Here is a 15,422-nt window from a genome sequence, read left to right as displayed (position 1 = left end):
GGGGGGGGCGCTCATCTTTGGGATGAGATAATAATATTTTGATAATTCAGAAGCCCTTTGTGAGGTAAGAAAATATCTATTGCTCGAATTGAACTTAGTATACTTTTTTTTTATGATGATTCCTTTCATTTTGCATCTTTATATATTTGGTGTTTTCTTATGATTCTTTTGGATGGTTGGCTTTCTTAGGATAAACACGTGTTTATCAATTATTATCAGGATGTTCCATGTTCCTACTTAAACTGTCATCATCTATTTATTAAAACACACCTCAACTATACATGAATGATGGTGATAGTTTAGGTAAGAAAAGGGAACAAGTGATAGTTGAGGTGTATTTTAATGCATAATGGTGATAGTTTAAGTAGAAAAATGGAACAACAGATAGTTAAGGCCTAAAAGTCGCAAAATGCCAATAGTTTAGGTGTATTTTCGATCATAAACTCTTTTATTTTTATTAATTGAGTAGCCCAGATTATATATTCTACAATCAGATAACATTACCTTAACTAAAATCCCTAGTCAATTGTGTCAAACTTAACTACTTTCAGGAGATTGAAATTAAGTATGTTCCCAATGGGATTGTCTTATCATAGACCGGATACATCCTTGACATACTATTAGAACTAGATACGATTGAGCGCAAAGGGATCACCACACCCATATGTTCAAGTTCACCATCGAAAGCAATAGATGGTTCACCGCTTGCCGATGCAATGCTATATCGGTGCTCACTTGGTATGTTGCAATACATATCTTTCAACACGTCATGATATTTCATTTGCACTAACAAACCATCCCAATTCATGCATGTCCCAAGCATGAAGCATCAAAAGGCAGTTAAAAAGGTTATTCGATATCTCAAATTGTTAGTGACCTCTCGCCTACCACTTCTTCGTCATTTTGGCATTAACTTATATGTGTATGTCAATGTTGACCACTAGCGATCCAAATGATAGAATCTTTACTTTAATGCGGCTTAGGCAATCCTCGCCTCTTAAGCTAGCTTAAGGATTGAGTTAGGCACAAGATCCATTTCTTTAACATGATATCAAAGCAAGACGTATCTTAATTCTCATTTCTAATGTTGGCCCCCATATTAAATTGTTGATGTACCAAATATTCAGCCCTAGGCGTAAGAGGGTGTGAAGAGTAGAGTTCCACATCGACCCTTCACGGGATGGGTGGTTTCTTTAATATGGTTTTGGCAATCCTCATCTCTTGAGCGAGATTTTGCGAGTTCCCTCCGTTTCTTTAACGATTGTAATCACTCTCCTTTATTAGTTATATTCTCTTCATTGTCTCCTACTCTTGTATCCCGAGTTCTGTTGCACTTGAGCTGTCAAAGGTCTTTCGAAAACAGTCTTTCTACCTCCACGAGATAGTGTGAAGGGCTGCATACATTCTTCCCCAAGACCTCACTTGTGGGATTTCACTGGGCATATTGTTATTATTGTTGTTGTTGTTATCATTGAATAAAATTCATTCAAGTTTTGCTTATATTCTCAAGCTCCTTTAGGCTCTATGAATTACTTATTACTCCTCAAAGTGTTGCTTATATTCTTTGAGGTATCTCATTATTTTCCCAATTGTATTATGTTGACATCCTGCATATCACATGCAAAAAGGTAAACTCTCTTATGCATATCACTAAAATCAACACCAAAAACTGCACCGCTAGAAAGCTCAGAGTTAATAAACGTGTCAACCTACAAACTATTCGTCTTCCTAACAACTCAACACGTATCAAAATGGATCTAGTCTATGAAAAATTATACATAACTAAATCAGAAAAAGAACCTGTTATTGCTGGAGAATTCATGGAGTCTGCCACGATTGGAGATGACAACAACCGCAACATCGACATCACAGAGAACGGAAATTTCTTTAGCTTTCTTCAATAGACCTTTCCTCCGTTTACAAAAAGCAACTTGCCTACAGTTTTTGTCTTGAATTCGCTTAATTTCTACCTTCCTTCGCCCCATTTTTTCGCCGGAGAAAAGCCCTAATCCACAAATTTCATATGTCTAGAAATTTCTAGTATGATCGCCGTTACTCCTACCCAGCTCTATTTTGTGTGTGACTGTGTGTGTTGTTATAGAGTTACCATTTTTGTTGTTTTACTCTCTTCACTCCAATTAAATCTCTTGGGTCCCTTTTCGTACTCCATCTTTTTTCCTCTTCTCTCTGTTTTTTACAATAATTTTCGTGCAATGCAAGAAGGGAAATTAATATAACGTTTAGATAAATTGTATTATATAATTTTACATATTAACAATTTAAATAATATATAGATAAATTGATTCGTTAAATAAATTAGGACTTCTCGTTATTACGTAAGGATGGATAATATTAATAAATAGAGGGGGCAAAACTGGGTTATGAGGCCGCCCCTCAATCGGTGGTCGATAAACAAATGATATAAAATATACTGCAAGGTAAAGTTTTATATTTTATATATTATTATATATAACACAAATTATATCGTTTAATTTCAATAGACATGTTTATGAGCCCGTTTGGATTGGCTTAAAAAAGTAGTTTTTAAGTCAAAAATAAGAAATCAAACTGAAATGACTTTTAAGTCAAAAAATAATAAGTAGGGAAGATCTACTTTTGGTTTCTGACTTATTTTAATTTTTTTTTTTTTTACTTATTTTAAGTCTATTTTTGCCTTGTCAAACACTTCATAACTTATTTTAAGTAATTTTTTATATTTGTCAATCACTTTTAGAAGTAAAAAACAAACTTAAAAATATGTTTGACCAACTTTTAAACCAATCCAAACACCGTGATGTATTATGATACATAAATAATCTATTTGTATCTTAAAATTTGTGTCGAAGAAGACAAAAACTTCTTAAATTTATATTTTATGAATTTAGATAGAGTATATATAACTTATGTCAGATTAAGAAAAAACACCTAATTAGATCATTTTTATTAAATAAATAATAATATAAAATTAAATATTACTCCAAAATAAATGCAATTCGTCCACAAACTTGAAGGATAACTACTGTCTACTGTAGTTGGATTACATGCTTCCAAATTATTTGCCATGTGAGATGATTTTTTTCCCTTGTTTATTTAGCAATTAAAAGTATTCTTTTAATATTTTCCTGTAATTAAAACTTTTAATAGAGTAATATTTTTCTATCTCAATCTATATGAAGTTTGTAGTTCAAAAGAATAACTATTTATGATGTTATAAGATAAAATCATAAATAATTTCTTATAGAGAGTATCCTAAAATACAACAAAGAGAATAATAAACTCTAATTAAAAAAAAAAAAATTTACTCATTAAACACCTCTCTTGTGTTTTTTACGTACTATCAACAAACTCTTAACTTATTGTGATTGTCTCTTCGAAAAATTTGATTTTGAATTTGAATTAGTTCAGATCTCAAACTTATTTATATTGTCATTTTCATGTTGAGGGATGCATGCGTGCGACTGAATTGTATACGTATTCATGTAGAGGGATGCATGCATGATTGTTCAAGCTCGCATAGAACAATTGAATGTTGTGGAGAAAATGTCATCCTACTAACAATTATATTAAGCCAACAAGTTATTCAAAATGGAAAAAAGATATATCCTTAGTTAATAAGGTAGTCAATTATCTCAAAGATTTGAGTTTTTTTTTAACCTCAGGATAATTCATATACGTTGTAATTTTTGTCACAACTTCTATCCTTAAAGTGAGCATTTTATGTATATTGGGTAAATCTCCTATATTATGAATAGCTTGCAAACCACACATCCCTCACAATTTTCTTTCATCTACTTTGTAATTGAATTATGAATATTATACTCGTACGAAACTTTTGTTCTGGATCACAAATCTTCATAAATTAATTTAAATGCGGATGTTAACGACTTAATATCTTAAAATGTCACTGAAATTTATATAACAAAATCTATATAGAAAACATTATTATTAGGATTCTATATTAAATTATAATATAATTTAATTTAATATTTAGGAAGGTGATTCATAACCATACAAATATTTATGATTTATTTTTAAGCCAAAAAATTTTAAAATATTTTTGTCATTTTTAACCTCAAACAAATTCATATAAATTGAGACGAAAAATTACTCCCTCTGTCTCAGTTTATGTGACTTACTTCCTTTTTAGTCAGTCTCAAAAAGAATGCCACATTTCTATATTAAGTAACAATTTGACTGTAAAATATCTATTTTACCCTTAATGAAATGATTTACAGTCACACAATTTTTTATCATTCATTTTGGACCACAAATTTTAAAAATCTTTCTTTATTTCTTAAACTTCGTATCGAGTTAAACTATTTCACATAAAATGGGACGGAGGAAGTATTAATTTTGCATAAGGACAAAATAAATGTAACGGATGAAGTACTTTCAATTATCCTTTTTTTTCTCTTTTCTTTGGACCAAATTCCATCCAATAAGCTGTAATTCAGGGAAGTACTGTCTTTTTTTCTGCAGTAGTCCCAATTTCCAGTACAAAACTAACGTCAGCCCATCACATACTTATCTTTAAGTTTGTGAACAGATTTATCCATTTTGGGTGATGTTTAACTTTTAGTATTATTTTTATTTTAATAAAAAAAATGTGGGTTGGGATATTCATGGTTATGGTTTATTTTTTGCATATAAGTTTAGAATATATTTAGTTTAAATTATGTAGTGTCTAATATATAAAACATATTATCTTCCGCAACTTATATTTAAAGATAAAAAATTAAGATATAACTGGTAAGTTCATAATTAACATAAATTTTATAACAATTAAACGACTCAACTTAAATTATATAATAATATCAAAATATACGAGGAAGATACACCTAGATACGTAAAATATACAATAATATAAAAATATAGATTTTTATTTTTAAAATATTATGTATCTTATCACTTATTAATATTTTTTTCTACAATATGAGAAAAATAGTACATAGAGAGTGGTTAACGAGATGGAAGGAAGGAAGACAGGCGAGAATTGTTATATGTCTCAAATATATGTGAATCCACTTGGTTTAAACTTTAAAGTGTATTTAGAACAACTTACATGTAATATTGACCTCATAGTTTCGAAATAGATGTGATCTAGGTGTATCTCGACACATCAAAACTTGATAAGATATATAATATTACAAATTAGAACGTATTTATATAAGTTTTCCAAAAAAATAAATAAATTATGTCAAGATATTTTTCATTACTTCCCTCTCATAGCCTAGTGTTAGCTTAAATAGTCATTTTGTTATCTAATTTCCCCTTGCCTTGCACCAAATTATTACAATTACATTCGGTTTGGATCATTGTTATCCATTGTATTGTATTGTATCATTACTATACCTACAATGTTTGTTTTGATTGTTACTTAAAATGTATTGTATTATATTGTTAAATTTCGTTGTTACGTAACAATGAAAACTCCTATTTTATGGAACAACCGATTTGATGTGTTCCCATTGTTACTTAATTTCTTTTTCCAATTATATATTTACATAATATTTCAAAATACTATTTTACCCTTTACCTTATATTATTTAATTCTAGTCAAACCTCCTACCCTAAAATAAACAAGGATATTTTAGTAAATTTATAAATTACAATACAGTACGATACAATCAAACCAAACAATTAAAAATGTTATTAAACAATAACAAACAATACAGTCTAGCCAAACATCGTATCTATCATATTGTACAATACAATACAATACATTATGAAATAATGAATAACAATAATCCAAACAAAGTATTAGTAATTGATATAAGTCCAAAAAAAAAAACAGAGAGAAGAGGGAAAAATGGAGGATGGAAAGGGACCCAAGAGATTTAATTGGAGTGCAGAGAGTAAAACAACAAAAATGGTAACTGTAACAACGCACACACAAACAAAAAGAAAGAGCTGGATGGGAGTAACGGCGATGATACTAGAAACTTCAAGACATATGAAATTTGTCGATTAGGGCTTTTCATCGGCGAAAAAATGGGGCGAAGAAAGGTAGAAATTAAGCGAATCCAAGATAAAAACTGCAGGCAAGTTGCTTTTTGTAAACGGAGAAAAGGTTTATTGAAGAAAGCAAAAGAAATTTCCATTCTCTGCGATGTCGATGTTGCGGTTGTTATCATCTCGAATCGTGGCAGGCTCCATGAATTCTCCAGCAATAACAGGTTTTGATTTATTATAATCAGATATGCATATTAATTTTCCCTCGATTATCGTGTTGATCTGTTAGGAAGACGAATAGTTTGTAAATTGACACGTTTATTAACTGTGTGATTTCTGGCGGTGCAGTTTTTGGTAGTGATCTGCATAAGAGAGTTTACATTTTTTGCATGTGATATGATGTCAACATAATACTATTTGGAAAAACAATGAGGTTTACCTCAATTTGAATGAATTTTATTCAATCATAACTATCACTTAAAATCAAGAGAGTGTAACTAACTCACCTAAATTTAGTGCTTGTTTGGATTAACTTATTCTTAGGTGTTCTTTTTTTTTTACTTTTAAGCACTTTTTGTAGTTTAAGAGGTGTTTGGAAAGTTTATAACGAGTCAAAAGTAGGGTGCTGTTTACTTATGACTTTTAACTTTTGACTTATAAATTACTTTTTATAAGCTCATCCAAATAGGCTCTAAAGGAACTAACCTAATCTAATCTTATAGATAATTAAGCTTAGATTAAAAAATATTCAAATAATCAAACTAAATCTAATCCTAATAACAATGGTTAAAGGAATGGATTTTGGGCTACCTAACTCAACCTCCAAAGTTAGATCCAAAGTTAGCTCAGGATTGTCTAAACCATATTAAAGACACCACCCATCTCTTAAAGTTAAGGGCTGATGTGGAAATATCCACCCTCTTACGTTCAAGGTTGAACATCTGGCTGGTGCATGGACAATTTAATATGGTGGGCCAATATCAAAAATGAAAATTGAGATGCATCTTGCTCAGGTGCATATTGCCTAAGTCACATTAAAGTGGAGATTCTATCAATTGGATCGTCCGCGTAGTCAACATTGGCATACATATATAAGTTCATATCAGGATGATGAAGCATTAGTAGGCAAGAGGTTGTTGTCGATTTGAGTTTCGAACAACGCTTTTTATCGCCTTTCAATGACATGGATGAATTGGGATAACTTGTTTAGTGCAAATGAAATATCAAAACGTGTTGAAAGATATGTATTGCAACATATCAAGTGTGCACGATTTAACATTGCATCCTAAGGGTGAACCACCAATTGCTTCGATGTTGAACTTGATCATATGGGTGTGGTGATCCCTTTGCACTCAACCATATCTAGTTCTAATAGTATCTCACGGATGTATAACTATGATAAGACAATCCTATTTGGAACAAACTTCACTTCAATCTCCAAAAGTAGTTAAGTTTGCCACAATTGACGAGAGACTTTGGTTGAGGTGAAGTAGTTTGATGGTATAAATAGAATTCAGACTAATCATTTAATAAAAATAGAAGAGTTAATGATCGAAAACATACAAGAATTATCGAATTTTAACAACTATCAGGTGTTCCTTTTTACTATCTGAACTATCACCATTATGCATTAAAACACACTTTAACTACCAGATCTTCCCTTTCCCTATCTAAACTATCATCATCGTTCAGGTAGGAAAATGGAACAACAGATAGTTGAGGTGTGTTTTAAGACAAATGATGATAGTTCAAGTAGGAACAAGGAGTAGCTGATGGTTAGGGTGTGAAACTCAAGAAAAAGTGATAGTTTAGATGTGGCTTTGACCATTATCTCAAAACAATAAGATAACATTCCAATGGATATTTACCAAAAAGAAAGATCTTTTACCTCAATTGAATGTTTGTTTGTAATAAGAGTAATTGATCGATAGGCTTAGCCTATGAGAATATAAGCAAAAGTTGAATGAATTTTATTCAATGATATCTATCACCTAAATATCAAGAGAGTGCAACTAACTCTCCTAAACTTAAGGAACTAACATAACGTAATCTTTATAAGATGAGATTGGATAAATAATTCAAATAATGAAATAATCTAAATCTAATCATAACATTTGAGTAACAACCTGATAAACACGTGTTTATCCTAATAAAGTCAATCATCCAAGAGAATCATAATAGAACACCAAATATCTAAAGATGTAGAATGAAAGGAATCACCGTCATAAAAGTACACACTTAAGTTTAATTCGAGGATAAATAGTTTCTTACCTCTGGATTAATGGGTTTTTCAATCGTCAAAATCTAATTATCTCCTCCCAAAAATGAGTCTCGCTCTCACACACGCAAACACATATATAAAGCCTATTATTCTAAGAAAAGATGAAACTTTCCAAACTAAAATTCTCCTCTATTTGCTAGACTAGCACACCCCTTGCTTGATAAACTTTTCACAATGTGTGGGGCTGAGTTGATTATTTTAGGAAGCTTTAATTTATATGGCTTAATGCATGCGTTAGTTCAAGCCACTTACAACACTTTGCCAACATGTCGCACTTGCTCAATAAATTTCCCGGCGCGTCGAAGTTAGATCGTTAATTTTATTCGAGTTTTGTGCCTCATATTCCTACATTAGTTTTTCAAGTACCTCTTAGGTGCTTCGACAGCATCACAAAGGGCACAACCAAAGCCATAATGCAATGTACTAGACTTGAGTTTCAAAGGCCATGGATCCCCCAACCCCCAACCCAATCTTCAGCTGAGTCATTGAGATTGCAAAATTATTCAATATGGCTCTTTAAGCATCTTGTAACCATATCTTGAAGTCTCTTCAACTTGCAACAATCCGTGAATACTTTTGATTTTAGCATGGGTCAACATTCTTCTTGACTATTCTTGACGTTCTAAAATCGTATCATTCTTTTTTACTTATGAAATGGATTCGTCCTCGACCTCAACATATCTACATCAAAAGAAAAAACCAAAATATTAGGCAAATCATAATGAAGGCCACACCAAATTCCCTTGGTTAAAATAACACAAAATAATACATATAAACCTCTTTTTACACTTGAATTTAGATGATTACCATCAAATATTGAGATATAACCATTAACTAAGATAATAAATTCATCAACATACGACATAAGAATATAGTACATTACTTCTACAAATACCTTAATTGCAGTGTTATCAAAGGCGCGCGTAAGACCCGATGCGAGGCGCAAAACGTGTTGATCACTTGTCTCGCTTAATGTGTGATTTAGTGTCGTCACTAAGGTTCTAAGACATACTTTTCCATTACAATGAGCCTCTTCTGAAGAGACGACAATTGATATTTCACTTTAACGTAAATTTTTATCCAATTTCTTTTTTCATATATTTGTTATTCATGCTTATAATTATTAGTTTTGTACTAAACATATGTATGTAGTTGTTTAATTAAATGCTAAATTGCACCGATTCTTAGTGTCGCACCCGTGTCGACACGACATGCATGCGGGTGTGGAATTCGTACCAAGTGTGGTCAATAGATTTTGGGTACTTTGACCAAAGTCGATAGAGAAATTAGAGACATATAATGTCTTTTGAATATTTAAAAAAAAGAGGAGAAAATGGTCAAATACCCCTCCAATCTATATTCGGATTTTCAACTACATACTTATACTTTACGGGGGTCCTATTACCCCTCTAAACTATTTTAAAATGGATTAAATACCCCCTTAAAACGTGATAACCAGTAATCTGCCTTGTGGTGAGGCACACGTGCTTGACACGTGTGTTTCACCAATTAAACTTTTGAAAAAAGTTTTTTCTCCTTCTTCTTCATCCTTTCTTCTTCAATCTTTTTGCAGCCCTAACTTTTTTTGTGAAAACTTGATTTGGGGAAAATATTAGGGGATACATTGTGGGTCTTCTTTTCTTTTTTTATCTTCCTCACAAGGTGAATTCGTCGGGCCTCCATCCTTTTCACCATTGTCATATGAGAAATCAGTTTTACCACCTCCATCTTTATTACCTCCCTAATTTACATCGAAATCCAACACCTTAGCACATTTTTATCATCTTCATTTATAATATCTTCAAGTTGTTCATGATTTCCAACCCCATTAGTTTCATCATCTCCACCATCCTCATGATTTTTTTCCTCCTCTAATTCTTTCTATTTATTTAGGTAGATTGATTTTGCAAGAGTATTACATGAGTTCAAAAATTTGTTTGGAACTAACAATAAAGAATTCGGTAAAAATGGGGTGGCAGCAACGACTATGGTGGTGGCAACACCTATTTAGAGGTGGTGAATGATGGAGAGATTTGTTTTATATTGCTATGGAGAAGAAAGAAAATAAATTAGAAAAATAAATAATTATACATATATTTATTAAAAAAAGATATTAAAAATAAAATTTTAGTAATAGTTTTTTATGTTCACTCTCTCAAAGAGAGTGAAATACACTCACATTGCCAACTAAGCATTTAGGGAGGTAATTATTACAGTTATAAACAGTTCAGGTGGGTGATAGGACTCTCATAAAGTTAAAGTGTGTAGTTGGAAATCCGGATATAGATGAGGGGGGCTTTTGACCATTTTCTCAAAAAAAAAAAAAAAAAAAACTAGGGGTGAGATCATAATTTAGGGATATGTTCTTCTTATCCTTAAAAGACATTTGTATTAAAAAGTTCGCGACCAGAAGGTGATTTTAAAGATATTTACAAGTCAAATGTCACTGCGTAATTGTAATGAACTCAAGAAGTCTATCATGACCTCTATATCATTTGCAATGACCATGTTACACCAAAAAACAAGGACATGCATATGTACATATTCAAACTTGCTCTCAAATATTTGTGCATTGCTTTCCTTCTTATTAGTCCACCACAATTTAGGCATATGTTTAGTTTTATTTTTAGCCGAATCCCAACACTTGGATCCGTATCCCCAAATCTTAAAATTTAGATCATAGAGGATCAAACCTCTAGATCCACACCTGTATCAAACACCCGAATTCTTATAAGAATATCGTAAAAAAGAATTCTTCTCATGGGTTAATTAGAGCTACATATACAAATAGTGCCAATCTGTTGGACACAAAGTTAATCTCATATGAATGAATAAATAAGAGCTAACACTCAAATCAAATATCAACATTGGGTCTCCGCTATCTGGAAAATGCAGATTGAAGTAAAAGATCACAAAATGCAACACAAACAAGGGTGAACCAAGTGCTTGCACGAAGGGAGAAACTAATTGAATCTGATTTGAGACAGGTATTGAAAGCGGAAGAAAGATTTTCGACCCTACAAGCTGCAACGGCTTTTTGGCCGTTGCGCTATCATGTAGTTCAGCTTTTAGGAAACCTAGTTTTGAATCCTCCCCCGCCACCTATATCTTACTAATTAAAAGAGGGCTTCCCTTTTGTTATTTGTTCATCAAGAAGGTATTTTCGATGGTTTAGTGCCTAATGCCCAATGAAAATGAACACCATAAAATATGTTTGTTTTCTGGTGCACTCTTAAGTTTAAACCTATACAACATGATCTGCTCCCTGTGATATTTTCCTTGTACTTACCCACCAACAACTAACAAGCATATCTGGTAATATTTTTTCCAGTCTGTCAGGGATGCTTCAACGATATGAAAGCCATGTTGAAGCGGAAAAAGAGATCAATGCAGAAATCCAGGTCGCAGAGGTATTTGATTAGTTGACTGCTGTCAACTTATATTCTAATGAATTAGAATCCTTTCTTGATGCATGAAATAAGTGCATTGTCTGTCCTTATGTTCAAGTTCTCAGTTAATTTTGTTACTCTTTGCCTCCGTCTAATGTTAAGTTACTTTGAACTTGCATCCTTGAAAAAAATGGGAGCTATTCCGGAACTGATCAATATCTAGACGGAACTATTTCCAGAGGTCCGAAGTTACTACGAGTCTGTTTGGATGGATTTATAACTTATGGTTTATAAACATAAGCCATAAGTTAGGAATCTTTGACTTTGATTTTTGGCTTATTTGTTATTTTAACTTAAAAACAAGTGCACTTAAAATATATTTTGGCTTAAAAGCGCACTTAAAACAAGTCCATCCAAACAGGATCTAAGCTAGTGTTTGGCCATAGATTTAGTCGAAACTTGAAAGAAATGAGTTTTTGAAGTTTTTTGAAAAATAGTTTTTTGGAATTTTGGAATTTAAAGTTATGGACATTTTACTTGAAAAAAAATTGAAGATGCATTTTATTTTTAAAAAAAATCGAAGTTTTGTTAGCGGAGGTGAAATTTCATCCAAAAATTGCTATAGACCAGTTTTTGGAACTTGAAAAAAAATTGAAGACAAATTTCATGAACAAGCAATGTTTTCATTTATTATTTTTTTGAAAATCTACCCCCAAAATCTATGGCCAAATAGAATCTTTATACATACACGATAGTTTTGGTATTCCACCTCCCTGAATGGGTAAGGCCAAATTATAATAATGCTTACTCTTCATCATAGTGCATCAAAGTTCGTGTTGTTGTTCAACTAAAATGTATATGTACCTATCAAAAAAATTCTCATTGTTGCTAGACTAAAATGAGTTTTGCTAGACATGCATAGTATTTCATCAAATCCTGGAAGCATGCTCTGAATAGTTGTTCATTCATGTTAAGTTATTACGGTTGATTAGTAACTTATCCTCGATTCATCGTGTATTTCGCAATGTATCCACAATAATCATTTGGGTGTTATTCAATATTATCTTGGACAATCATACTTACATTGTTTGCGCTGAAAGTTTTCCAATCATTTTGAGGTGGAAATAGCACTCGAAATACTCAGGGTTCACAACAATGGGAGAACTGCTACAAACAACAGAAAGGTACCGATCTTATTCTTCACTTTTGTTTCTTAAAGCTTATACCACTTATTTGCTGTCTCAATTCGACAGGCAACTCGAGGAAACAAATGCTGATGGTCTCACTGTGACTGACCTTATCCATTTGGAAAACGAACTTCAAACTGCTCTAATACAAGTCAGATCTAGAAAGGTCTTTCTACTTCCCTCTGTACCTCCCCCCTATAGGAATTGCATCAATCAGAACTCTGGAAATCTTGGCTCCGCCACTAGCTACACCTCTTACTTTTGCTCTGTCTTCTACAAGAATTCACATTTCTTTTTTAAAATAATGTTCGACTTCAGTATTATAATCTGGTTATCAATTAGTACCTCAGAATGAAGCAACACTAAATAGTTTTGTTTTGTGCAGACACATTTGATGCTTGAATGTGCTAAGGATCTTCATGAGAAGGTAAATTTTCATTTCCACTGCTAGTTTCTCCTGAAGTCCTGAGTTTGGTTTATCCGTCTCTGTCTTGCGACGCAGCAGGGCATTGATTCCCTGAACTTTGACTCTCAGATCTAGATGCATTGGATTTAGGTTTATCTTATTCAAACCTTCATACATCAGAAAAAAATAGCTTCTTTTCATCCTATGTTTGCTCGAACTCTTCAAAGATAGTCCTTCAAAAACTATGCATTTTCAAGGATCTGACAAGAGTGCGGCAGAAATTTTTGAACGATCCGAGCAACATGTACAATTCTGTAGTTGAAACATTTCCTCTTTTCCGGGGTTATAGGACACACCATCCTTGGTTTCAACTGAGTACTAGTCACTAGTGCTTGCATGCCATGTTGATACCACAAATTATGTAATCTTGATATAGTCGATTAGCTTATTGTGGAAAAGGAGGCACAAAACATCCACTTGTCCTCGTCCGTTTCTTGATAGGCTGGTCTAAAGTATGTTAAGACTTAATTGACTACCGGACTTATAAACTAGTCGTCTCTTTTGTTCAAATTTCATACTAGTCGACAGAGTTAATAGGCTTACATGCTTTCTACAGCTCTATGTAGGTTTGTAATCAATAGTCAGTTCTCATCAGATATCTTTAATATCATATTAATTTTTCCAATAGACTGCACATGATACCCTTTAGTTATTGCAGGAAAAACTGCTGCAAGAGGAAAAGAAACATCTGGAGGACAATGTAAATATTATTTGCTATGACAAATTAAACCTCTTTCATGTTTTTCTAACTAACAATATATTGCATTATGCCCAATACAGATAGCTAGTATCAAGAAAAACACAAAAGTGAATGAGATGTCTGACCTTCCAGCACCCCACATATTTTGTGGACAACAGAGAGTTACCCTGAATTTCCTCTAGTGATTATCGTTGTATTCGTTGAAAAGCCTTGCTTGTGCATTAGAGGAACCTGCAAAATTAGTTTCATAAAACTAATTATTCATCCTTGTTCTTGTTTCGATTGGATGATGATTAAGTTATTTCTCTACTTTGAACATATACTAAAGGGTGACTTATATGCCTATTTTTCCCTCTTTAAGTTGTATAATGTACTTGAAATTCATTCTTCACAGGTACCCTACACATTATTTCTTTGGAGATTGTTATGACTTTTTTTGTGAAGAGGAATACTGCAAAAGTACATAAATGTGTCATTTAAGCTGGGTTTCTGAGCTTTCCTATATGTTCGAAGCAAAGAAGCTTGCGTCTATTTATTTAACTTTATGCACATGTTGAAGTGTTTATTTAACTTTATACCCATATTGATGTGTTTATTTGTGCATGTCCAAAATTGAAAAATATAAATATCAACAAAATTCAAATTAAGAGCTATGCTTAGATATTATATTGACTGCAAAGTGAAATCAAATCCTTCGTACAACATATTTTAGTGATACGTGTCTAGTATCAAGTGTACCAATACTATTTAACTTTGTACTCATTATTGCACGAAAAAGTGAAACGTGTCTATTATTAAGTGTACAAGTACCATTGAGATTACGCAGAATATATTTCAATGAAATAAAGTGTTCAATATAGGAAAAACTAATTGACTACACATACATCACTAGGGGTGTTCACAGGTTGGTTTGGATCGGTTATTGGTCAAAACCAAAACCAAATCAACTTGATCGGTTTTAAAATTATCAAAATCAAACCAAATACAATATACATTTATCGGTTTGGTTATTATCGGTTTCAGTTTGGTTTGGTTTGGTTATTCGGTTATTAACCATACACAAAAATAAAAGAAACAATTCATTTAAAATGTGAATGACAACAATCCATTCAAAACGAAAAATAGTTAGAATGACTTAAATTAGTAACCTTTCAATCACTAAATTTACTATCAATAAAGCTTTAAAATTCACTATATTGGCCTAGAAGGAAGAGACAATAACATTTCCAGTCCCACAAAGAATTGATATAGACACTCATATACATGAAATCAATAAGATAAATGTTTCATCTTGGGCATTTTTGCTTTCAATAAGTAAATTATAAAGAAATTTTAATGAAAATATGTATAAGATCTTTAAAATTGTTTATAAAAATAATTTATTAAGTATGTATATTAATAAAATATATGTATATAATTCATCGGTTCGGTTCGGTTATTTCTTCGG

General features: G+C 32.1%; 2 protein-coding genes across 7 annotated transcripts in view; one reads left to right on the top strand and one right to left on the bottom strand.

Annotated features, from left to right (window-relative positions):
• LOC102605245 (protein MADS AFFECTING FLOWERING 5-like) overlaps positions 1-2,195 on the bottom strand; it is an 11,646-nt gene extending 9,451 nt beyond the window's left edge. Inside the window, exon 1 of one of the 2 annotated variants that reach the window (XM_006360193.2) lies at positions 1,801-2,195. In XM_006360193.2, coding sequence (XP_006360255.1) covers positions 1,801-1,985 — 185 coding nt within the window. In that variant the 5' untranslated portion in view covers positions 1,986-2,195. The remainder of the gene's footprint in view (positions 1-1,800) is intronic. The other variant, XM_006360192.2, reaches the window with a different exon arrangement.
• Positions 2,196-5,795: 3,600 nt separating this feature from the next.
• On the top strand, positions 5,796-14,463 carry LOC102593535 (agamous-like MADS-box protein AGL27). Of its 5 annotated transcripts, none has more exons than XM_015314758.1 (7): positions 5,801-6,176; positions 11,565-11,634; positions 12,751-12,806; positions 12,876-12,975; positions 13,195-13,236; positions 13,925-13,975; positions 14,056-14,463. In XM_015314758.1, exons 1-7 carry the CDS (start codon positions 5,992-5,994, stop codon positions 14,155-14,157), a joined length of 606 nt encoding a protein of 201 aa, XP_015170244.1. In that variant the 5' UTR covers positions 5,801-5,991; the 3' UTR covers positions 14,158-14,463. The 5 variants fall into 5 exon arrangements, with proteins under 5 accessions (XP_015170245.1, XP_015170247.1, XP_015170244.1 ...); XM_015314756.1 differs by having other exon boundaries at positions 11,565-11,643; XM_015314757.1 differs by having other exon boundaries at positions 5,802-6,176; positions 11,565-11,643; positions 13,934-13,975.
• The last annotated feature ends 959 nt before the right edge of the window (positions 14,464-15,422 follow it).

This window comes from Solanum tuberosum, unplaced genomic scaffold (genome assembly GCF_000226075.1).
Source record: "Solanum tuberosum cultivar DM 1-3 516 R44 unplaced genomic scaffold, SolTub_3.0 scf00314, whole genome shotgun sequence".
Taxonomy (NCBI): domain Eukaryota; kingdom Viridiplantae; phylum Streptophyta; class Magnoliopsida; order Solanales; family Solanaceae; genus Solanum; species Solanum tuberosum.
Note: the sequence above shows the minus strand (reverse complement) of the source record. Positions and strands in the feature narration are given on the sequence as shown.